Below are 23,481 nucleotides of genomic sequence, written 5' to 3' on the forward strand. Positions count from 1 at the left end.
TGTATAAATATTTGTAAACACAATAAATGTGCATCTAGCAGGCGTATCTCAATAAATCCAAATACCGTTAAAAAAATTGAACTCAAACACAGATTTATATTGTACACAGTGGCATGTTTGCATGTATTTCTGGGATTTATTTAGGTAGCTTACAGCTAATGCAAACCCAAATTTCAGTTGATTAGAAAATTTGAAATGATAATAATAATAAAAATACACTTTAATACAGAAACATAGCTTACTGAATAGCTTTGTTTCAGAATCCTCCCGAGATTCCACAAGTTGTGCCCCAGAGTTTTTCCATCCACTCAACTTTCCCTCAATGTTTCTTCAGCTTCTTTATCAGTGGGCTGTTATGGGAAGCTAGCAGTCTGCTGACCATCATGTGCATAATATTTTATTTCTGCAATAAAACAATTTATTTGATCACACTTTTGTATTTTAATGAAAAAGCGAATTTGAAAAGCTGAATTTGAATTTAAATATTCCAGAATGCTCCCTTTTATAACTGAGTTACATAAATGGGCTTTTAGGTGATATTCCGATTCAACGTGATGCCTCTGTAGAAAGTTCGCCTTTTCTCACTGTCCTCTACGGAGGTTTTCTGCTATCGCTCTTTACTGAATTATGAATGAGAAGTTTTACTGAAAGTGTTATAAAGGCCGCCAGTTTAAATCTACAGCCGCCCACCTCAGAGCCCAGTGGACGCCGCCATATTTCACATGAAAGAAGAAAACAAAAAAGCGAAGCAGCAACAACAACAACAACAACAAAAAGAGGACGAAACCTGCCTCCCTCTCTCGCATGGGGTGAAAAGAGAGCAACATTGGGGCGCTAATTTGAAGGCATTGTTTGAATTCCCAGTCGGGGCGATTTGGAGAACAAAGGCCGGCTTGCACCGCCCCTCCGGCCGGACCGGGACATCACTCTGATCCCCGCCTGGTAATTCCCTCCCCGGGTCCCGACACGGGGTGGCAGGGCAGGCAGCGAGCGGACAGGTCAGCGGGGTGAGCAGTGACGGTGTCGGTGCTCCGCTCGCTCGGAGCCGCACCAGCAGCGCTCGTTTTCGCCGTGAGGAAGCGGCTGTGAAGGCGGCGTCCTCCGCGGCTTCTCTCCGGCGACTCTCTCTGCGGTGCGCCGAAGCCGCCGCCAGTCCTCTATCGGCGGGTCGCCTTGAAACCGGCCGGCTGGAGGAGGAGGAGGGGCGGGCAGAAGAGAGGTACGGGCAACTTGAAACCGCTTCATTTCTCTCTCTCTCTCTCTCTCTCTCTCTCTCTCTCTCTCTCTCTCTCTCTCTCTCTCTCTCTCTCTCTCTATCTATCTAATCAACATTTTGTATAGAAAGTAACGCAGCGTGGTGAAGCTCAAAGGAAACTTATGGTTAACAAAATCTTCCCTGACCGCGCGGTGAACAGTGAGGTCATGTTGGGGGGAGTTCAGCACCCAAGGCTACCTGCCCCCCTTTCTGCCCCACCACGAATTTTAATATAACACTACTAAATGAGCAGGCTACAGCACTTTTACTCCTCTTCTTATGCAAATGTCCCGTGTGTTTGTTCCCGCTCAAGTTGGACGCCCAGCCTTGTGTCACCTACAGCCTGCGGGGGCTTTTCACATTTACATACCCAAAGACGGGGTTTATTCCACGCTGAGAGATGTGACTTCATGGAAGATACCACCACGATTCCCACAATAAGATGTCTCGTTGTGTTTCTTTTATGTTTTTTTTTTTCCTGATGTAAGGTTAAAGACTGAGCATCATAGTAAAACAACTTAGAAAGAAAGGGTAGAACAATAGTTTCCGCTAATTTACCCCATGCAGCCATCTTCTCCGACTTTATGCTGTGCTGTTCTCACCACCAAGCCACAACTGTGGTTTATTGGAGATCTTGCCAACAGGGAATTTCCTAGAAAGTTTTCAAATTAGGGGCCAGATGGAAAATGACACCACTTCCGACTTCCGTTTTATATCTGTAAACAAACTATTTTATGCACTTTACATGTGAAAAAGAGACAAGATAATTGAGATAAATAGTAAGGAAAATGCTAACCTGTCATGTATTATTCATTTGGTTCCGGGTTCGAATCCTGGCCGTGGGTCTCTCTGTGTGCAGTTTGCATGTTTTCCTCTTGCACAATCCAAAACCATGACTATAAGGTTGATGAATATCTTTAAAATACCTTCAGGTATGGATATGTGTGTGCACCGTTGTTTGTCCTCTCTGTGATGGACTTTTACCCAACGACCACTGCAGATGGTCAAGTACAGACAAGATCTGGATGGTTATTTCACTCTGTTTTGGTTCTGTTCCCATTTTAGACCCTTTTCCATCTCATAAAATACAGCAGAAACAATACAATGCTGAGTGCCAATTGGATGTAATGTCCCAGATGGCTATATTTTGTACCAGAAAATGTAAAACACTGAATCCTAAAGTTGGGTTCGCAACCTGACTTGGGGTCGTGGATCAGCGATAACGGGGTTATGAGATCCTCAATGGAAATTAAGCAATGCAAATAACCATGGTGATGCTTATTTCTATGATTAAAGAGATAAAAAAGACCATTTATTAACGGACAAAACCAATGGATTAGTTGTTGATGATTACTATGTCCATGGTTTATTGTGTTTGCAGAAATGCATGTACTCAACCAGTAGCTTGGGTCATGAATCCGTTTGCTATCATTTTATGGGTCAGAAGCCTCAAAGGTCAGGAACCCCACTGATGCAGAACATCAAATAAAGGTACAAAATGAAGGAGTGGGATAATAAGCGACCTCTTGTAGCCTGAAATAAAAACTTAGATGAAAGATGGCATGAATTTTACAATTTTCTAAATGTAAGGTTGCCCTGTTGTCAAAAATGCTAAGTTTGAAAGGATCTCAAAGTTTAATTTAAACATTAACGGTTCTGCTTTTGGTCTGGATCAATTCTGTAATACAGGTAATCATCCATCCATCCATTTTCGAACACCCTTGTCCCTAGTGGGGTCAGGAGGTGCTGGTGTCTATCTCCAGCTAACGTTCCAGGTGAGCGGCGGGGTTCACCCTGGACAGGTCGTCAGTCTGTCGCAGGTCAACACAGAGACAGACAGGACAAACAACCATACACACACACACTCATTTAGAGAGACCAATTTACCTGACAGTCATGTTTTTAGGCTGTGGGAGGAAGCTGGAGAACCCGGAGAGAACCCACGCATGCACAGGGAGAACATCCAAACTCCGTGCAGAAAGACCCCGGGCCGGGAATCGAACCCAAGGCAACAGCTCTACCAACTGCGCCACTGTGCAGCCCTACAGGTAATCAATGATTTCAAATTCCTTGATTACAGCGAAATAGCTCTTTAGATTAGCACTGAACTTTAGCATCACAAACCTATGAACCACCCACTGTGCACACTTGTTTTTTCTTTTCTTTTTCTACAGTAGACATAAAGAAGGATCACTTTGTTTTGGAGCATTGGGGCCACCCCATGAAGCAAGGACGCCCTGGGTGAAGAGCTCCACGTCCTGTATCATAGACCATCACTGTTAGCAGGTGGGGGCAGGACAATGTTTTTAGGTGCGGTCATCAGTACTGAATGTTAAAATTGCCCAGAAGATAAACCCTCATGTCGATCCGATTCCTTCTAAAAGGAAATGAAAAAGCAAAGAAAGTCATTCATTACTCGGGTTAATCATTAATTATTCACTCTCTCCTCCTGATGAGCACTGAGGTCCACTGTAAAGCCTCCCCACCGCCCTCCATAGCTAAACACACCTCCCTCCCCTCTGAAAACTAGCCCCTCTCCTTGTTTTGATCGCTCAGTCTTGAAGGGAGAGGGGACCTTGAAACTGCTCTGCCTCCTTGCTCCATAATTGGTTTTGTAGTGCTGGCGAGCGGCCAGAGTGCGTTTTTTTTTTTTTTTTTTTCTTTCAATGCGCCAGGGACGTTGATTGACAGGCCGCTCAGCCAATCAGAGAGCGGCTATTTGAAACGTACTCGGTTCGTGTGGTAGTGAAGGAGGTGGGCGGGGCTTGTGAAACAATGCTGCGTTTCATTGCCGAGGAGGACGCGTCAGGGGCTTTCTCTCCCCCCCGAGTGATCCCCCCAGTTTACCTTCGGACCAGCCTGTAATGGACTACTCCAGCTTTTCCAGCAGCCTGGATGAATTTTGAGAAAGGTTTGCATTTACTAAAGCTCTCTTCCGCGACATTTCTCTCCGCAGAAAGTAAGCGCTCGGAGTGTTTTTTTTTTTTTAGTTTTTTTTTTTTAGTTTTTCGGCTTTTCTTTTTCCAGCAAAAAAAAAACAAAAACAAACAGGAAAAACTGGTGTCGGTGTTTTAAAACCGAATTTAGGTTGTTTAAAAAAAAAAAGAAAGAAAAGGCGAGCAAAAGGGCGCGGAGGTTCTGCGTTTCTTTCTGCGCTCGACATGTTTGCTTTACTCCGTCGCTTTCAAGACGTTTCCTCCGAGAAAGTTTCTCTGCGTCTTTAATGGAAGCGAGAAAAGTTTGAAACGTGGCTGAAACGCCGAGGTCCTCCGCCCGCTGCCGCCGCCGCCGCCGCTGCTGCGGCCGCCGCCGCCGCCGTGCCGCAGGGGTTCAAACCCAAGTTGGAAACACTGTAACTCCTTTTCAGAGGCATTAAAGGCAACGTTTGTCCAGTATGTTTTCATAAAAAGGACAAAAATAATAATAATAAGGGTTATTGTTGTTTTTTTTTCTTTCTTTTTCTCCTTCCGAGCGAGGCTCTCTTCTGATCCCGCCCGCCTGGATATCACGAGTCGCTGGTGTAATTGTGTTTTCCTGCAGCCTTTGAAGGTGAATTTAGGTTTGTTTTTGAAATAGATTTTTAATTATAACTTCCAACTAGTTTCTTCTTCTTCTTTTTTTTTTCTCACATTAGTGATTAAAACGACGAGACCATTCCAGCACATTGTTTTGGATCAACGTCGCAGCTTCTTGCTAACTAACTTTTTATAATCGAGTTTATTATTCTTATTAGTAGTAGTAGTATAGACTAATGCAGATTTCTGTAATATAAGGAAATAATGTTCAATCAAGATTCGGTTAAAAAAAACAAACATTTTACTTCTTCGAACTGCCTCATCACCGTCGGTGCGATGCTCCAGACTGTACATAAAATAACAAAGTGCTGCTAATGTGAAGATTCAGTCACATTTCAGGTGGTAGATGTTCAGTCTAGTTCGGTTCTGGCCAGCACCCAATGTCCACTGGTCAAAGCAACACCGTACTAAATTTACATGCGTGGGCAACAAAACACCGCTAACCCCTTGCTGTTTAATGATGCATGCTCTTTTTTTCTTTTTTTTCCCCCAACCTTATTTATTTTTAAACCGTTTGAAATTTATATTGGATGCGCCCTTTAGTATTTATGGACAGACTATTGGTTTACGTTCCCCCCCCACCCCACCAGCCCTCTCCAAGAGAGCCGTGAAGGCATCTGGACGGTCGGATGTATGTAAACTAGATAAATTGTTTCAAAAAATAAAATAAAAATAAATAAAAAAAAGAGAGAGAGGAGCGTTTCACGTTTCTGTAGCGGGGATCCGGTGAGCGCAGAGCAGCTGGCCGCTCCTGCAGAGCTCCAGGGCGGCTTGCATGGCTCGGTGTGCGGCGGGGCTGGAGGGGGGCGGAGGAGGAGGTGTTCAGGCATTGAGACATTAAATTATACACGTTAAGTTGGACTCCTGTGTTAATCTGCAGTTCGTATACAACCGGGGGCAGCTCGTTCGGTCCTCGCTCGAGTGCGGCTTTTATCGCGAATGTAGTTTTCGAAGTGTTTTTATAAACTGCGTCATTGCTGGGTACGGGCCGCCTTGTCGCTGGAAAAGAGAGAAATCCCGAAACTAAAGCATAGTTTTGGTCTGCTGTAGGATTCTGCATCGAGTGATGTTTATCTTTGTCGTGTTTTTTTTTTCTATATATATATATAGGTCAGCAGTATGGCTGAGAAGGAGTCCGAATCGCCTGGGAAACTAAAGACACTATTATAGCCAGAATTGGCTTTTATTATTATTTCTAATTTTCCGGGACCTATCCGAACGGACGCATTTTTCTGCAACAACTTTCCCATCTGCGGATAATGGATGGCAGAGATTTCGGTCCTCCTCGATCCGTCCACGTCCCCCCGCCGCTGTTGGCGGGGCTCGCCATGGAGCCTCACCGACTCGGAGCAGCGGCGGCGGCCGGGAGGATCCCTTCCTCGCCCGGCCACTTGGGCGCGAGCCACCCGCCGCCTCTCCACTCCGGGAAATTTCTGTCATCGGCCATTAACCTGCATTCACACCACAGTAAGTGCTCAATTTTTTTTTTTTTACACGGAGAAGGTTGACTTTTGAAACCGCTGTAGACGTAACATATTGACTGCGCAACAAGAAGGAAATCTGCAGTTTTGTGGCTTTCGGTGAGATGCATAAATGTAGATTTCGGTTAGATGCACGCTCGTGACACCGAGGCAAGTTTTAGATGTGAACAGCTCTTGTAAAGGATTTGTCAGCCTCTGCAGCGGAAAATTACTTGGCAGTTTTTAGCACAAGCAAAGCGTCCGTCATTCTTTCGGGCACAGATAGGTGTGTGTGTTTTATATATATTTATATATTTTTTTGGTGTGTGCTCGGGTTGGTTTGTTGCAGCGCCGTGCGGGTTTAGGTGGCAATGGGCTGTTGATGGGATGCGGATCATTTCGCTGTTGGTGCTGGGAGAGCAAACGCAGAGAGTGGGAATGGTGGAAGTTGTGTGACCTTATAGAGAGGGATGACAGAGCGCTGTTTACCCTGGGGACCGAAATGGCTTGAGTGTTTTGTGTGAGGGAAGAACGACGGTGGTTCCGTATTTGGAGTAAAAAGCCTCCAGTGATGGACCATTTGTCACATGGCTGCTGTTTCTTGTTTTTGTGCATCGTTTTTTCCTCCCCTGTTGGACATCCCTCTCTCTCCTTTTTTTTCTCTCTCTCTCTCTCTGCTGCTCTAAACTCCCAGGAGGATATTTGAACAAAAATAGAGAAGCAGAGATGCAGTGACTGCCATCATGCAGGTGTATGTGTGTACATCACATGCAGTTGACGTATAGCTGGTGATTTTCCTCTTGCTTTCATTATTGGTCTCTCAAGCTTTTAAAAAAAGGAAAGGCAGTGCACGTTTGCACACAGTATTGTGATGCATAGTGGAAGTGAGCTGGCTGTCCTGTAACTGTATACATGTTGGGCAAATGGAAAGGACACTGGATGGAAAATGAAAATCCTGACTCGGTTACTTGCAGCTGGTTTTCTGCAGAGATCAAAATGTTTTCACCTGCTAGGATTTTTAAGTCGTAGCAGCTGATCGACATCAACATGAGCTTTGATTTTGCTCAAAGTATCAGGGAGGAATTAACGTCTTTTTTTTCTTTGTTACTTTAATGTGTTATAGCTCTTAAGAAAACAGAACAACATTTCCCCCAAATCTGAGTTGGCCGGTCAGGCTTTAAACAAAGCCAGAACCCAGAGTTGGGTTTGATTGCCGCTTCTCTTGTTTCTACAGTTTAGATATTGTTTAATGAGATCCCAGAGGAACGGCTAGCACAGCGCTTTTTTGCTGTGCACTGCTGGTCAACTGGCTGAAAGACAGATTTAGCTGTTTGGAAATATTTCAAGTGGCAATATACTGCATTAAACACATTCACCTTAAATTTACCTATCTAGGAATGAAGATGGTATAATTTTTGTGGAGAACCTAGTTTGTTATAGTAAAATAGTAAAATTGTTTTAGCAGCTGTAAGAGTAATTATAGCGTTTCTGCTTTTAAATAGAAACCAGTACTTGGGTGTGCAAACTGGACTTAAAGATTATCATGATGTTTTGTGGAGCTAACAATAAAAGCGACAATAAGAACTGTTTTTCTGTATATTTACAGTTTTTTTGGCAATCATTGCCCCACAAACATAAACACTTGGGAAACATTCCCATTTGTAATACGATAATAAGTGTGATTTGTGTCTCTAAGCTGCACACGGTAACTGCATTTAATCACATTTTCAAATTTGTTGATATTCATCGATATTCTCATTTAACAAACAGTGGAGAAAAATAGCAAAACGAACAATCTGGACAGTATCTAATCGTCATTTATTGGAATTTATCACGAAGACGAGGAATCGGAATTTGAGATTTATCACGATAAACGATACACAAATAGACCACCATACCGCGGTACTTTTACTCAAGGTTATACCGGGAGAATCCAACACCAACCCAGACAAACTTCTATCCCCTTGACGTTCTGTAGCTTCTGCAGAGCGAGAAAATAGCAGTTTCTGTTTTCTAATTCAATGAAATAACCCCAAACTAAAACCGCGTGGAGTCACACGGTGACGTCAGTGGGTGCAAAACCACATGCTTTTTTCACAAGTCCTGATATATTTGTTAGTGGTCTTACAGCTCAAGAGTTTTGGACATATGACAGTCGTTTGTGCTACTCAACAATAACATGACAGCTGCGTGTTTTCCTGGCATCGTGAACCCCGACCCCGGATGTTTTCTTCCAGATATGGGATGACTTTGGAGCGAGAGTGAAGGAGTGAAGTTCCAGTAAAGTCAGGGCTTGAATGGCACGGCTCTGATGAAGCATTAATTTGACACTCCGACAAAGCCCACACACTCTATACACACACACACACGCAAACAAGAAAAGGTGTCAGAGATGAAATCAGCTCACAGTGAGGGGTGTTGCAATGATTGATGGACGCATTGTTGCAGGGAGAAGTACCAGAGCGGGGGTTTTCTTGCAGGCTTTAGATGAATGGGATTTTTTTTTCTTTTTTGCAAGCCCTTGAAGCCAACGTGTGCCCGAACGACACAAAACGGCGTGTCTATTTAAAAACTCTTTCGGTTCGGATGACGCGACGTTCTCCGTTTTCCTCTCCTGTGGCTCCGAAACGAGCTGAAAACTGCTTGTGGTGTGTGTGCAGACTGTGCTTTTGCAGAACGAGCTCGACGCGCAGCCCAGGGCGGTGTATAGGCGGGGGCGGACTGGGAGGTCCGGTGGGGGGGAATTGACCCAGCCACCGGTCCAGTCCGTATTGGTAGTTGTAGCACTCATTTTTAACTGGGATGTATTTTGTTCTGCCCACACGGTGACCTTCTCACTCTCTCACTCCCCCCCACAACTAGACCGCTGTACGACACGGGTCATTTAGCTTTATAGCGCTGCTCTCTGTCAAATCCCCACACATTACAATAACCAAAAAAAAGAATAAAAAAGGGATAGAAATCTTTCTTCCTGGTTTATAATCACACTATGCAGGCTTATTACATAATTATTAGCCAGTAAAAGCAAAATGAGCTGCTGTTCCTCAGATCGACATGCAATGGGAGCAGTCGAGGGATTTCTCTCGCTGTTTTCGTTTACGCGGCTTTCACAGAAGTTGACATGACTTCTTTTTTTTTTTTCTTTCCCAAATTTAGAGCCGAGATCTCGACAAGAGTCGACTGTTTACATCTTCCATTTCGACCCACTCCTGAATAGTTCTTGTTTAACTAAAAGCGAGAATGTTTTCCAAGTTTTCTCTGATGACATAATTGATCCCAGCAACACATTGGAATGCATGGTTCAGCTGTGTATTAGTTTTCAGCGAATCCTATTCATCCCATACAGTTTAATGAGTATTAATGGAGTTTTAATCGTTGCACTCGGATGTTATTCATAAATCATTTTGGAGGAAAACTGGAAAAAAATTAACTCTCAACATGTAAGAAAACAACAGTTAGATCAACGTATACAAATAAAAACACAATCTAGTTATTGATCTGGCCTATTTTTCTTTAAAATATTTAAATAAGGGGACAAAAACATCAGTTCAGTTCTATTTTTGTTCAACATATAACACTGCTAATGTGATTAACACATAAACGGATTACTGTGTAAAACAAGAAACTCATTTTGAGTGCTATGTTTCTGTTTTAGGTAGAACTGATTTGCTTTTGTACAACACAAACAGATGAAAGAGCTAAAAATGAGACTAGCACTTCAAGCCACATCAGTAATAATAGGCTGTGTAATCTTTTGTCGTTATGGAGACCAGAGGTGGTAAAATGGAGTAATAAAAGGTCTGATCTGCTAGATTAGAAACTCGTGGATTTTACTTTTAAGATTTTTCTACATTCACGCCCGAGTCCGACTTTTCTGTGCACGTGTGACCCAGATCAATTTTTTAAAATGGGTTTTTCATATTTTTATGCATTTATTCAGGTCAGACCCCGGCCAGATCCATATGTTGTCCTAAATGGGATTCATATTTGATGTTTTCCCAAGCAACCTCCGTCTGACTGGTCATCGAACTCTTTGCTCGTTTCTGTGACAGACTCGCAGTTCTGCAAAAGAGGAGGCGGAAAGCGCCAAGATCAATAGTAAAAATGGATGAAAGGAGCGCGGCAGCAGCCTGCTCTGAGTGCCCAACCACTTGTTAATCGAGCCGAATGTGTTGACAAGGTGTAGCATCCGTATTTACTTCTGCAATCACATGTAGCTTCACGTCAGCTTTTGCTCGTGCTACTTCTCTGCACAAAAAAGTCTATCCCTCCTGCTCTGAGGAGTCTACAATTATTTGTATAAAGAGAAGCATCACTTCACTTCATGTGACAGAAGTTATTACTTAACAGGGTTTTACAAATATCTCAGACAAAGTCATCTAGGCAACTAACCACTGACCAATCACGCAGCAGTTCACGTAGAGCTCTGTCGAAATGGTCCGACCAGGACCTGGCCATCGAGTTCATCATGCAAAAAAAAAAAGACACAATTTTGGCACTTCGAATGAAGTGTGTGGGATCCTTAATGTATCCCTGGAGATTGTGGGACCTTTAACTCTGGGGCTCTGTCGCGTGTAACCTTTTTTTTAAATCTAACATTTTTATGAGGGACTGAAGTTGAAAGCTGAAAAGAATCAGACCTGGCAGTGACGAATCCAGCCTTCCTGGTTTCTGCTGGAAGTCTCGCTCTCTCTCGCTCTTATTCAGCCCGAATGAACCACATTCAGACGTTGAAAATGTAACGAGGCAAGCCTTACTTGGGCTAAAACCCTAGTTACTGTTCTGCATGGTTGCTGGTGCAACCCAATCAATGAAGGGGGTCTTATGAAGACTTTGAACAAATTCCTGTTGTTGCACAGCTGATTCTGTTTTTTATACTGAACTTGATCAGGAGAAGCTTGTGTTTATGAACATAAAATGACTTTAATTGGTCCTTCTTCTACCGGCATTTCTGTCTCCAGATTGCGGCCATCTGTCCTCTTCCTGTAGTTATTGTCCCTCTAGAGACACTGAGACACAACGAAATGTAAATGTGAGGAGAGGAGCCAGGAGATGGTTTTATTTCTCTGATCAGTGAAGCAGCGCAGCAGAGTGCCTCACAGCATCAGGAATTTATGCTCCTCGGTGTTCAGATTAAATATTTAGGTTAAAACTTTTTCACCGTTTATAGCAAGTGTGAGAACATTTCTTTTCAGATCACTTCAGTCTGAAGCAGTGCTACTTTACTATTTCTTGGCTGTAGCTTCAAGAGAAACTTGGAGTGCATTCACACTAGCTCTGTTTAGTCCACTTTAATTGAAATCTAGTTTGACTGTCGTAGAAAGTCCGCTTCGTTTTGGGTGGTGTGAATGCACGATCAAACTCTTATGCTGCCCAAAAAATGCGAACTTCAGTCCGACTAAAAACCTAGGTCTCGGTTTGGTTGAAACGAACTCTGCTGTAGTGTAAGTGCGTATAAAATGCCAAGAGGACTGGAGACCACTCCAAAAACAGGAAGTGTACTATATTGCACGGCATTCTGGGTAAATACAACCAAAACTAGTGGGGGAAATTTTATAAATGGAAATCCTACTACTACTAATAAAATGTGACGCTACTCCAGTTCCGTTAACATTTTGTGAAGAAGGATGTTGCTCTCATGTCTTCTTCAGAGGTTTTTATGTTGCTTCCTGCTGTGGTTCTTAGTGGAGCGCCACCACAGGCGAGGCGAGAAACAGGTTCTTCAAAGTTGTTTGTACCGTTTGACACAGAAAACACCATTAGTGATTGTTGGGCAGAATCATGTAGCTTACCTCCAGATGTGTTGCAGCTCAGTTTGGTGTGTTTCTACTGTAGAGAAAAAGAGTGGGACTAAGACGCACGTAGCTGTGGTGCTGCTTTCACAGGGGAATGAAAACAGCTGGAGACTAATGTGGAAGGGGAATTAAATGGGCACAGTGTCTAAGGTGGAAGTCTGTGTTTTCGTCTTCTTCGAAGGTTACGAGCTGAGCTTGCTGCTTGTGTGTATGTGAGTGTAAAATGTGTGTGTGTGTGTGTGTGTGGGCGTGTGTACGTAGGGACATGTGATTCTGCTTAGTGCGGTTACGGCCGGGGGTTTTCCCCTGGGACTCTAGAAAGAAAGCAGGAGATTTATCTTGGCCGCAAAGCATTCATATAGTTAGGTAAATGTGGTAACCCTTCTGCTGGTCTCTCAATCTATTTCTCTACGACTCCCCCCACCACACACACACCCCCACGCGCGCTCACACACACACACAGAGAAAGAGCACATGCTTGTTGTAATTCATGGAGTTCACAGGGCAGACGACTGATTTCTGTACCAGTTTGTCTTCCCCGGTGCTCGCTTAGTGTTTCTGTTTGAATTAATGTGATGACCGTGTGTGCTTATATGTATTCAAAGCACAGACCTCTGAGTGTGTGTGTGTGTGTGTGTGTGTGTGTGTTGGAGGATGTGACTCGGACACGTCCTAGCTCAGATTAATTGAATCCTTCAGGAGAAAAACCAGCCTCCTTAAGAGAATGCACAAGGCAGTGCTGCCCTGCTACAATAAACCTGTCACACACAGACAAACTACACTCTTTTCTCTGTCACACACACACACACACACACACACTGTCAAACACACACCTGTCAAACATAAGAGTGATTGGATGGTGTGTGTGTGTGTGTGAGAGAGAGAACAAGCAAGCCATGGCATGTTGAAATACCCAAAGCATTAGCTAAGTCATTCACTGGGCCAGACCCCTCCCTCTTAAAGCAAACAACAGCCTCAAACACACAAAGGTCACACACTGCGCTGTCTGTCTGTTTGGCTACATGACTCCGCTTCATAAGCCAAATAAAGCTCGGGTAAATGCAGGGTGACTTTAAAGAAACACCCAGTCACTGCTGAACGCATGTTCTTCTTCCGATGAAATCGACTCAAGCTGTAGGAGACGGAGGAAAGTTTGGCAACACGACAAAACGGACCAATGCTTTAGTTTAAATGTAATGTTCACTTTGAGGTTTTGATATTGTGCGTGTTGTTTTTCGTGCCGACACTAGGAACAAATCAGTTACTGATATTAAGGTACTTAAAGTTTTATCGTGATACTTTGTGGTACTATTATGATAATGATAAAAGTGACGATTAGAACTATTTCTTACTTCTTTGTTTAGGTATGACTGTGACTGCATGACACAGCAATTACAACCCCACTAACAAATACTGCTCTTGAAAAACATTCCCATTTGTAATGGTCTTCTTTAGGGATAAACTTGAACTGCATTTAATCATATTTTCACATTTATTTAGATTTTGAAGAAGTAGTAAAAACAAAGAGGTAAAAATGAACAATCCTGGCAATACGGACTGTTTTTATTTTTTTCTTAAACATTGTTAATTGATATTATTGTGACGATAAATCAGAATTCTTACAAGAAATGTATCACAATAAACGGTAATCAATACAATAAATACGCAGCCATAGGTTCTAGTCGGGTTTAAAAGGTTATGTTAACTTGTTCTTAAAGAGATCTGATCTCTGTTTGTAAACCAGCTTGTTCTGATTTTAGATCATTTCAGTTTCTCTTTAGAAACTACGGCTCCGGAACTGCCAGTGGTGACCTAAAAATCACAATATTTGTTGATACGGCAAGGAGACCACGAAATGTATTTCTGTGAAAATATCACTGCATATCATAAAGTTTTATAAACACAAAAGCTGCTCTAAAAATACAGTTTCTTCCATACACCCTTTAGGTTAAGTATTGCTATTGTATGTCTAAGCTTGCAATAATTGTGCTTAATAATACTTCAGTTTTTTATATTTATTTTACTGATTCTCTCAGAATAAGAAGTAGGGAAAGTAGTTCAAACAGCAAAAGTAACATTTTCAACTATAATAGTTTTGTTGTTATGACAATAAATCACAGTAAATTTTTTCCAGATAATAATAAACAAACCAATAGTAGTTTGTTCCTTTTATGATGTTAAAAGATGTTAAATATGGATTCAAAGTATCTTCTAGTCTTCCTGTCATGAGCGATCATTATTTACATTGTCGTATGTAAAACAGCTGACATTGTAAACTGTCTTGAGCTTCTCATATTAGGATTATCATTACAAACACATCATCCTTCGTGTGTATTCGTTAGAGATGGAGATAGAGATTTCCAAACGGCTTCCAACATTTTCTAAACCACCATGTCTGTTACCGACTGGGACCAGAAGCTCAGATAAAAACAAAACAAAACAAAAAAATCCTTCTTCTTATCTGCTGCACGGTCTTGTTCTCTCTCACTTTCTGGCAGCCTGAATAAACTGCCTACATGTCATAGAAAATAGTTTCCTGTATCGTCGTTTCTAAACACCGAAAATCGGTGAGCAGTGAATCTTCCCTCAGTCACAGAGTTACTGAAGAGAGTTGTTCTTGGCATGATCTGGTAGCTGGTGAGCTGCTTGCTGTGTGTAGACTTTACCTGAGCAGATATTCCTGCTAAATTGCAAAGCAAAGCAGCAAAAATGTTCATATTCCACCTAATGAGCACCTGGAAACTACCATATATCTGATAAAGTCTGCGCATTAAGTAAAAATGTTCTATTTAGATATTTTGAATGAAATGATCAAGACGTTACTTTTACAGAAAACATTTTATAAAATCTAAAATGATATTTTATTTTACATGTCTGTGTGAAATCGTCATATTTTGACTCAGGAAAGGCAGATGCCTGGTTTTTACAAGTTCTTTAAAGTCAGCCCCACTTTCTTTATTTTTATAAAAATGTGTGTTTATCCGCGTCGCCGCCTAGCTGTATGTGTCATTTACTGTACACGTTGTTTTTTTTGCCACTAAGCATCCATCCATCCTGAGAACATCGGCGCTGCAGGGAACTGTACGTTGGCTTTTTGTCCGGCTGGATTTTGGGCGGTTCAGTCCCATTTCCCCGGTTGTGCTGCACCGCTGTCACACACTCGTGCCTCACTGAGCCAGTGATAATGTTATTAGTAACACCCATGCTTTTTCTCCATTTCCTATTCATAGCAAACTCAGACTTCTGGAAAAACGCCTTCTTGTAATTGATTATTTTCAGAAGAGAGCTTGAAACGCTGCAGAGTATCTGCGCCTGTGGTCCTGTAAAATGTAAACATGTTTTATTGCTAAAATAAAATAGGGCTGAAACAGTTAATCGCGATTAGTTGATTATTGAAATAGCTGTCAACTAACTTAGTAATCGATTAATCGTTACCTGGAGTATGCAGGCTCAAAAAATGGCCATTTGCTGAAAGACCAACGTACTCAGAGAAGTAATTATGCCAAAACTGCACAAAAAAAAATCTACATTTTATATTTAATATGAAAATCCTTCTTGGTCTGTGAATATGTTCAACAAAATATCCCAAAATATCTTCCTCTTTCCTCCTGTACTGCTGCACGCTTTCGTAAACCTTCCACTCGTATCTGGCTTCTCCTTCGTGCTTTCACACATACAGCACTCCTTTTGTAATCTACGTTTCGTTTGAACTTTATGTTGCAACACAAAACAGCTAGTATTTGGTAGGTAAAGTGTGGGGTGGCATAATTCCTGGAAATGCTATTTTTATCACACAACAACACCATGGACACTTGGGAAATGCAAATGAATGCCTTGTGTGTGTTAACACAATAATGTTTATGTTTTGAACATATGAAGCTCTGAAATGAGTCAGAGGGAAAGGGTGGAGGCAGTTATGAAATGTGTTTTCCAGAGAGCAGCGGCAGCAGAAAGTCCATTCTTTTAGTATTTATGCTGCTCTGACTCCCTGTTTTCACTTCATCTCTTTAAATCTCGTGAAATGCCCCATTTTCACCTCTTCCATCCAGAAGGATTTGTTCCGTTTCCACAGGCTTTTGGCCTTTCGCTGTGGATAAATCCTCCTGGGCTGTGCTGTGAGTTGCCACAGATGTTGCAGTTGAACCAAGTAACATTTATATTTTATAACAAAAAACATTCAGAAGCAATAGATTTCATAACTCTTGAATCCCAGCTTAGTCGCTCTTTTTCTCTGCCCAATATCAAGAACACATGCTACTACACTCTTGATTAAAATTGCGACTAATTACATCAACGGTGATTCTTTTTCTTTTCTTCCCCTTTTTCTCATTTCCATGACACAACAGCGTTGCGGTTTCAAGCTTGATGCGGGTTCCGGCTGCATTTAAATGCATCCGATTTAATTATTGAATCATTTGAACGTCGGCAGCTGCGTCCCCATGAGGAGAGGGGACAGAAAACGAGAAGAGAGGAAACCGTTCCCAGTGTGGATGTTTGCCTGAGTGAGTTAGCCTGCAGCTCAGGTATGCAGGCTTCAGAGTTGTCTTGGTCTCCTCTAGATGAGCGTCGAAATGTTGTAACAGTGAGCCTAACTGGATGATCTGGTTGGTCTTGACCTTTGTTGTAGGTCAGTGGTGTTAAACGGTGACTCATTGGTTTTGGCTTGGACTTTGTCTCACCGCTGCTCCAGGTTTTGGTCTTGGTCACGACTCATGAAGTGGTATCTCAACCACTAAAAGTATATCTGGGGCAGCTGAATCTATTCCTCGCATATCGAGTCGGAATGTATTGAAACGAAATATCCTTCTAGGTTTGGACGATACGGCTTAAAAATAAAACTAGGAATATACCGATCCACTTTTTTCACTTCCGATACCGATATCCGAAGTTTAGTATCGGCTGATACAAATCTGATATAGAAAAATATTACTGAAATGACTAACAACGTTTCTTCTTTTTTTAAACAGACATAAATGTAATGAATTACACATTAATTTGATAACTCTGCACCAGTACAGCTCACTTAAATACACTAATAGTTTGACCAGCTTAGTCAAGCATGTAAAAACAATAACTTTAATTTGTTCTGTGCAGTTAGGAGTAGAACAGCTAATGTAAAATAAATAATAACAAAACTGATATAAACAACAGGTTGACTGTCTTGGTCAAATGTACAAATAAACTGCAACAAACTTTCTTTCAAATAGTTCAGAAACTGCAATTAGGAATTCCAGATATAGTGTATAATAAATTATGACGTCTCTCAAAGCACAAAGCATAGAATTTTTTCAATATCGGTAAGAATACAGATATTAATAATAGATCGTGCGTCTCTATTTCTTATATACAGAGTCAGAATGTATTAAAATAAAAATTCCTTGTAGGTCTGGGCGATACGGCTTAAAAGTGTATATATTTGGTTTAATTTGATTTCTGGTTTCATACATTTTTTCCTTCTTTTATTTTCTCGAACAGAAATTACAAATAACAGAAAATATTTTCAAAAACTGACTTATTTCAACAGTCTATTTTGAGATTCGACCTGAATTCAAAGTCCAAACACAAAGAAGCTGTGAAACCCGCATGTCAAACAGGACGGTTGGCTTTGGACGTGATGACATCACTCTGAACTGTAGAAACTCAGAGTTCATTGGTGGAAAACAAATTTTAAAAAATCCACATGTTCCTAAAAATGTAATTTTTAAGAACAAGAAATTTGATTAATTGCTAAAATCGATTTAATAAGCAGCTCTACATTATATCAAACTTTGCATCAAAATAATCTTTTGCTGTTGCAATTTAATGATGACAGTTGCAGTTTGACAATATCCCTGGTATTCATGGAGGTTTGGGACCACAAAAACTACAAATAGCTGAAATCCTTGAATACGTGAAACTTCCTCTAAAAACACATAACTACTGAATTAATATGCATCAATACACACAATGGAAACTACAATCGTCTTTAGCTCCTCTTTTGCAACCAATCAATGCCAAGGAAGATAAATGGCTCTCCTGGATTGGCTGCTTTGCAAACGCCAAAGTGTAAAGTATCATTGTTCCTATATTCCAGCTTCCCAAGCTGCACCTTCTTTCAAATGTTTGACTTACTCGCTACAAAAAAATCTGCAACTATGCCGGTTTTCCGTGAATAATTTGGAGTCGCGTTCCTCAGAAAAGGTCCCCAGATGGGTGAATTTGCAGAAACCGAACCGTGGGGAGACTCAAACTGGCGTGCACCAAACCTTTCCCGTCGGTCTGCCTGAGCCCGAGACATTTCTGAGAGAATAAAGAGTGTCTGGGTGTGCGAGGCCGGTCGAGACGTGAGTCATAAAACTTCCAGACGTAACATCAAGAAAAAGAAAAAAAAGATGCTTCTGCAAACTTTCTGACTCAGGAGTGCTAACGCTACATTTTTCCCGATCCTGTGCTACTAAAACAGTTTTCCTCCAGTTTGAAACTATATACACTGGCATTATTTGTAGGCCTACTTCATTAAAAACTCCAACTCAATCCTGTGACGTTTGCGGTTGCAGCACGACGAAAGGAGGGGAAGCTTCATCTTGCCGTTTTGTTTTAAGAGGAAATATCTGAAATAATTAGCCTTTATCCCGAACTTCTAACCACAGGAACGAAAACAGATTTTTGGACGAATCTCAGAACACAAAAGGGGGGAAAAAAAGTCCTACCAGTTTACCCAGTGTGTCCCAGGCGGCGTGTTTCTCAGTCGTGATGAACGGCTATCGGTTTCCTGGTTAGTTGCACCAGAGATGGATACTTTTAAAAGTAGACTTTTTACGGTTGTTTGCCGGGAATAAAACCCAGAGATCAATAGAGATCCCCTCTCAGCTAAACCCGCTCCAAATACCACTGATGGATAACAGATGGGTTCACAGAGTCTGTGTAGGTGTTTGTGGTGTGTGTGTGTGTGTGTGTGGTAGACTTTTATCCCAGAGATTTCTCTCTCACATTTTGTTTGCTTCTGGACGTTTCCCAGCGTTGTCGTTTCTTTTTTGGATCGCGTTTCGGTACATCTCGTATTGATTTGCTGATCGAGGATCTCTCTTTGGGTTTTTTCTGGATTTTTACATTTTCCTTCCATGTGGGCGTGCTAGCTAGCGCTTCTTATCCGTCTCAATCAGAATCGACTTCCATCCTTTCCTCTGATGCTGACATTTTCTTTCTTTGTTTCTTTCTTATTTGCTTTCGACGAGGATCTGAAAATGAACTCTGGAGTCAGAGAGCGCATCTCTTGGCAACTCGCTCCAGTGTGGTAAACTAGCTGTCGTTTGAACCGCGAGCCAAATGCAGTGTGAGTGTGTGTGGCGAGGCAGTGGGAGGGGAAGGAAGGAAAAGGGAGAGAGGAGAGAAATGAAAGAGTCATTCCAAAACATTTCCCTCTCAGCTTACATTTGGATGTTGTTCCTGGAAGAAGGAGGGTAAATGTTTGCCTCGTTCCGCCCCTTTCCACCTTTCCCCTCCCTTACACCATTCAGGAAGGGAAAATGTATAAATATATATATATTTTTTATGTTTTCCTGTAGGAAGTTGTGTATGTGCCTGCATGCTGCGCTCATATGGGAGGAAAACACAGCCTCCAGGTAGCTGAGATTGATCCACGCTCTAGTGAGGCATCTGCTCCTCCAACGTGTTTTGTTGCAGAGAAAGCTGCTGACATTAATACAACTTTTAACATGTGGAGGTTGTAAATGAATTCTGTTCAGCTTCCTCGGAGGGATGTTTATGAGTACAACTCCCTAAACATACCAGGTAGCAATTAGAAAGTGAGAATAATTAGACGGAATAACATCAATTTCACGCGATACCTGCCCCATGTGGAAGGAGAGCCGCCCTTTCTTGTATTACTAACACAGAACTTAATGTACTTGATTGGGATGTTATGTGAACATTTATATATACAGTATATATATACAGTATATATATACAGTATATGGCCCCTTTTTCTTCTGACACCCTTCAATGAAATACTGAGCGACTTATAGGCTTCAGTACCTGCATTCTGCAAATAAACCAGCTTTTTATGAAAGGAAGACGATAAGCTTGCAATATTTTATTCTTTCCTTAAGTATATTCGAGGAAGCTCGCTGATCTTTTTTTTATTATTATTAGAAAATAAAGACAAGGCTTTCCCCAGAAAACTTGTTAAGCCCGGTGTTTGGGTGCTACGGCGGTCATTCATCCAGCGGCCCGTCGTGTTTTTGAGTTAAAAAATGTTTAAAGTTGGCAGAAAATCTGAAAATATCACTTGATAATTATGTGTTATTGGAAGATTAATAGCTGAACACCAACTATAAAGTATTAAAAATTAAAACATTTTAAAAAGACCCCACCAGAGCTTAACCTGGTGGGGGCACAAGTAAAGCCTGGTGGCCCGCCAGGCTTATAATACACTGGAGGAAACTCTGAAAGATATTGGCGTTCCTTCACAATGTCAAAAAATGGAAAAGTTTGGAATTAAAAAAAAATCAGTTTCCAAGAGATAGCTGTGTAAAAAAAAAAATCATCCTATGTGAATGTGATGGAAAAGATGACAATAAGGTCACATCTGCTAGCTGTGTCATATGAAGTGTTTGTCAACTCTCACCAAAAGAACTATTTGGGTTACATGTACGAGGTTGGAAGTTTGTTTTCCACAGCTGCATCAGAACCAGAACGTCTCGCCCTTTGTTTTTCATTCCTTATCCTTGTATAAAACCGACGTGTAGTCGCTGCCTGGGAGAGCTTTGCATCCAGGCCTGCTTCATCATTGATTGTCCTACAAGCTCTCTGTGTTGTGCACAACACATGAATAAACCTGATTGAGTGATTTCACCTGAACAGTGCTTGGAAATAGTTTTTTTTTTCCACGACAGTGAATAAATTGTGTCGTCTAAAATATGTTAAAGAAAAAGAATTGCTCTCTAAACAGCATTTAATTTAATATTCTATTATTCCTCAAATCAGTCAAATCGGATCCTGATTTTTTTTCCTTATAGATCTGTTTGGTTTGAGTTACTGAGAGAAAGAACTCGCAGATAAACGCTCATTATAAAACTTAAAAGGCTCGTTTCGCCTCTTTTCGTAGTTCAGAGTTTGAAACCGGGTCTGATTTAGTCGGTACAGTAAAGCTCCTCTTCATGTTGGAACGTCTACAAACAGAATAAAGGCAGATAAAACTCCCTCTAAAGAATCTCTGTTTACTTTAGGATTATATAATCCAGGCCTGACTAATCTTAGTGTCCGCTTCGTAAGAAGAGCTGATGCATCTTGCAGAAAAATTACCTGGTGCCCCCTGCCTGCAGTGCTTGTTCAGATCTTAGCTTCATCTTGGTACTTTATTTCACAGAAACTCACGGATGATTAAACACAACTAGATACTTTACTTGTACCTAGAAAATCTGTTGAAGTATTTATTTTAAAATAAAAAGGTGTGTGAACCCTGAATTATGCACACATTTGTGTTGTTCTATCAAAAATAATAAAAATAAATCAACTTAATTTCTGGTTGCAGTGTGTGGATGAAACTCAAAAATTCTTAATTTCTGCCAAAGCAAAAATTAAATGTCATATTTTATATCATCCAAGTATTTTCAAAGAGTCGTCGTGGATGTTGACGCTGTTGTCAGCCCTGCAATGAATCTGAAGTTGCCTGATGACTGCCATGACATGCTAACAGCGCAATTTCCAGGCAGCAGAGGCAATATTTCACAGCAACAACACCTTCATTTGTTCACAAGCACTGCTAATCCACCTCATTTGTTTTTGCTGCTCCTCTTTAGTTTTCTATCTGGCTGAATGGTTAGAAAACCTTTGGTTCTGCTCTGCGTTCATGAAGTTTGCTTTTCAACTCCTCTGGGATTTGGGGTCAGAGTTCAAGTGTCAGAGTTTGGGGATGTCAAATAACTCCAAGTTGTTAAAAAAAAAAAAAGAAAGAAAAAAAAGGCAATGCTTCAACCCAAAAAAAAAAAAAAAAAGGAACAAATCAGATCTGTATTATTAAATGGAGTGTGGCTAATCTTGCAAGGCACTGATTATGTGTTGACTGGTAAATTCCTCTACAAAGCATAGATTTATGACTTTAATAATTCTTGGCATATTTACATAACTCAATTTCCTAATTGTGCTGCCACCACGTCGTGAGCCGGCCTGAGTGATGAACGACGAGTCACGCTGGCATTCAGAACACCAATGTCTTGTACTCACCTCTTTGTTGCAGCTCTTGATGTTTCCGGCAGAACCTGCTTTCCCGGCTTTAGATTGAAATGACCTTAAACGAAATTAGCTCCACAGAGAGAACAGTGGGCTGATAACATCGCCGGGCGCTGACTGTTCGGTTAAATTCAACCTCAGCTGCTGCTGGTGACCTGATTGTCAAATTTATGAGCCGCTTGAGTCTCTGAATGGATCTGTTGTGTTGTTGAATTCAGTCAGATTTTTTGGGGGTATATTCACCGGACCAGGCGGCAGCCCAGGGCGCCGATTATTATTATTTTTGCGGGGGGTGTCCATTTTTTTTCTCTTTTTTTATTCTTTTCTTTTAATAAATGTGTGTTCTGCAAGAATTGTGCTTTATATATCACTCAAATGAGTTGTAATCATATTCTGGGGATTTCTATGAAGGCAAACAATATTCAGGCAGTTGAAAAATAATTAAGAAATAGTCGATTTCTTTTGGAAACAACATGGAGCTGTTGGACATGAAGTATTAAACCTGCCACACATCAAGTCATACCTGTTTTTGTATAAGACTTAAGACTGGGCGATAAATTGGTTTTATCAATTAATAAAAAGTTTTTGTTTTTGAACATTTATTTTCTTTTAAATTGGATTGTTTTTTCGCCAGTGTCAGTCTGCGTAAGGCCGCCATCTCGTTGGTCAAGTTTACAGCTTCTGTATATTTTAATTTTAAAGGTCAATTTAATATTGGGGCCTGGCTATGTTTTATGAGAATAAAATGTTATGTTTAAATTGAGAATAAAGTCTTAATATTAAGAATATTTAGACTTCTTCATATACAATCGTACAACAAAGTTGAAATGACATGAAAATAACATTTGAATATTACCAGAATAAAGTTGTAGTATTAGGAGAATGGGATAGTAATTCCATGAGGACTCCAAAATGTACAATAAAAATTAAAATGAGTAATTAGTAGCAGGACTTTGAAACAATCGATCAAACGACCGACTCTATTTCCAAGAATCAAAGAATAAGCTGCTCACATCTGATCTTGAAAAGTCTAGAAATCTTTATTCCTTATTCCATTAAGTTGTTCCTCTGGTAAAATCGAGTCTTTAATCTGCTAATATTGTTGCTACATTCTTGTAATTAAACAATTAAAAATAAATTTTAGTCTGGCTCCAATACTCCATTGTACAACTCACTTTTTGACAATA

The 23,481-nt window shown here is 41.0% G+C and overlaps 1 protein-coding gene across 2 annotated transcripts in view; it reads left to right on the forward strand.

Moving 5' to 3' along the window:
- The first annotated feature begins 3,941 nt into the window (after positions 1 to 3,941).
- Positions 3,942 to 23,481, forward strand: part of tnrc18 (trinucleotide repeat containing 18) — a 63,995-nt gene continuing 44,455 nt past the window's right edge. The window contains exons 1-2 of one of the 2 annotated variants that reach the window (XM_032587750.1): positions 3,942 to 4,166; positions 5,941 to 6,297. In XM_032587750.1, the coding sequence (XP_032443641.1) occupies positions 6,090 to 6,297 (208 nt within the window). In that variant the 5' untranslated portion in view covers positions 3,942 to 4,166; positions 5,941 to 6,089. The remainder of the gene's footprint in view (positions 4,167 to 5,940; positions 6,298 to 23,481) is intronic. The other variant, XM_032587749.1, reaches the window with a different exon arrangement.

This window comes from Xiphophorus hellerii, chromosome 16, assembly GCF_003331165.1.
Source record: "Xiphophorus hellerii strain 12219 chromosome 16, Xiphophorus_hellerii-4.1, whole genome shotgun sequence".
Lineage (NCBI taxonomy): Eukaryota > Metazoa > Chordata > Actinopteri > Cyprinodontiformes > Poeciliidae > Xiphophorus > Xiphophorus hellerii.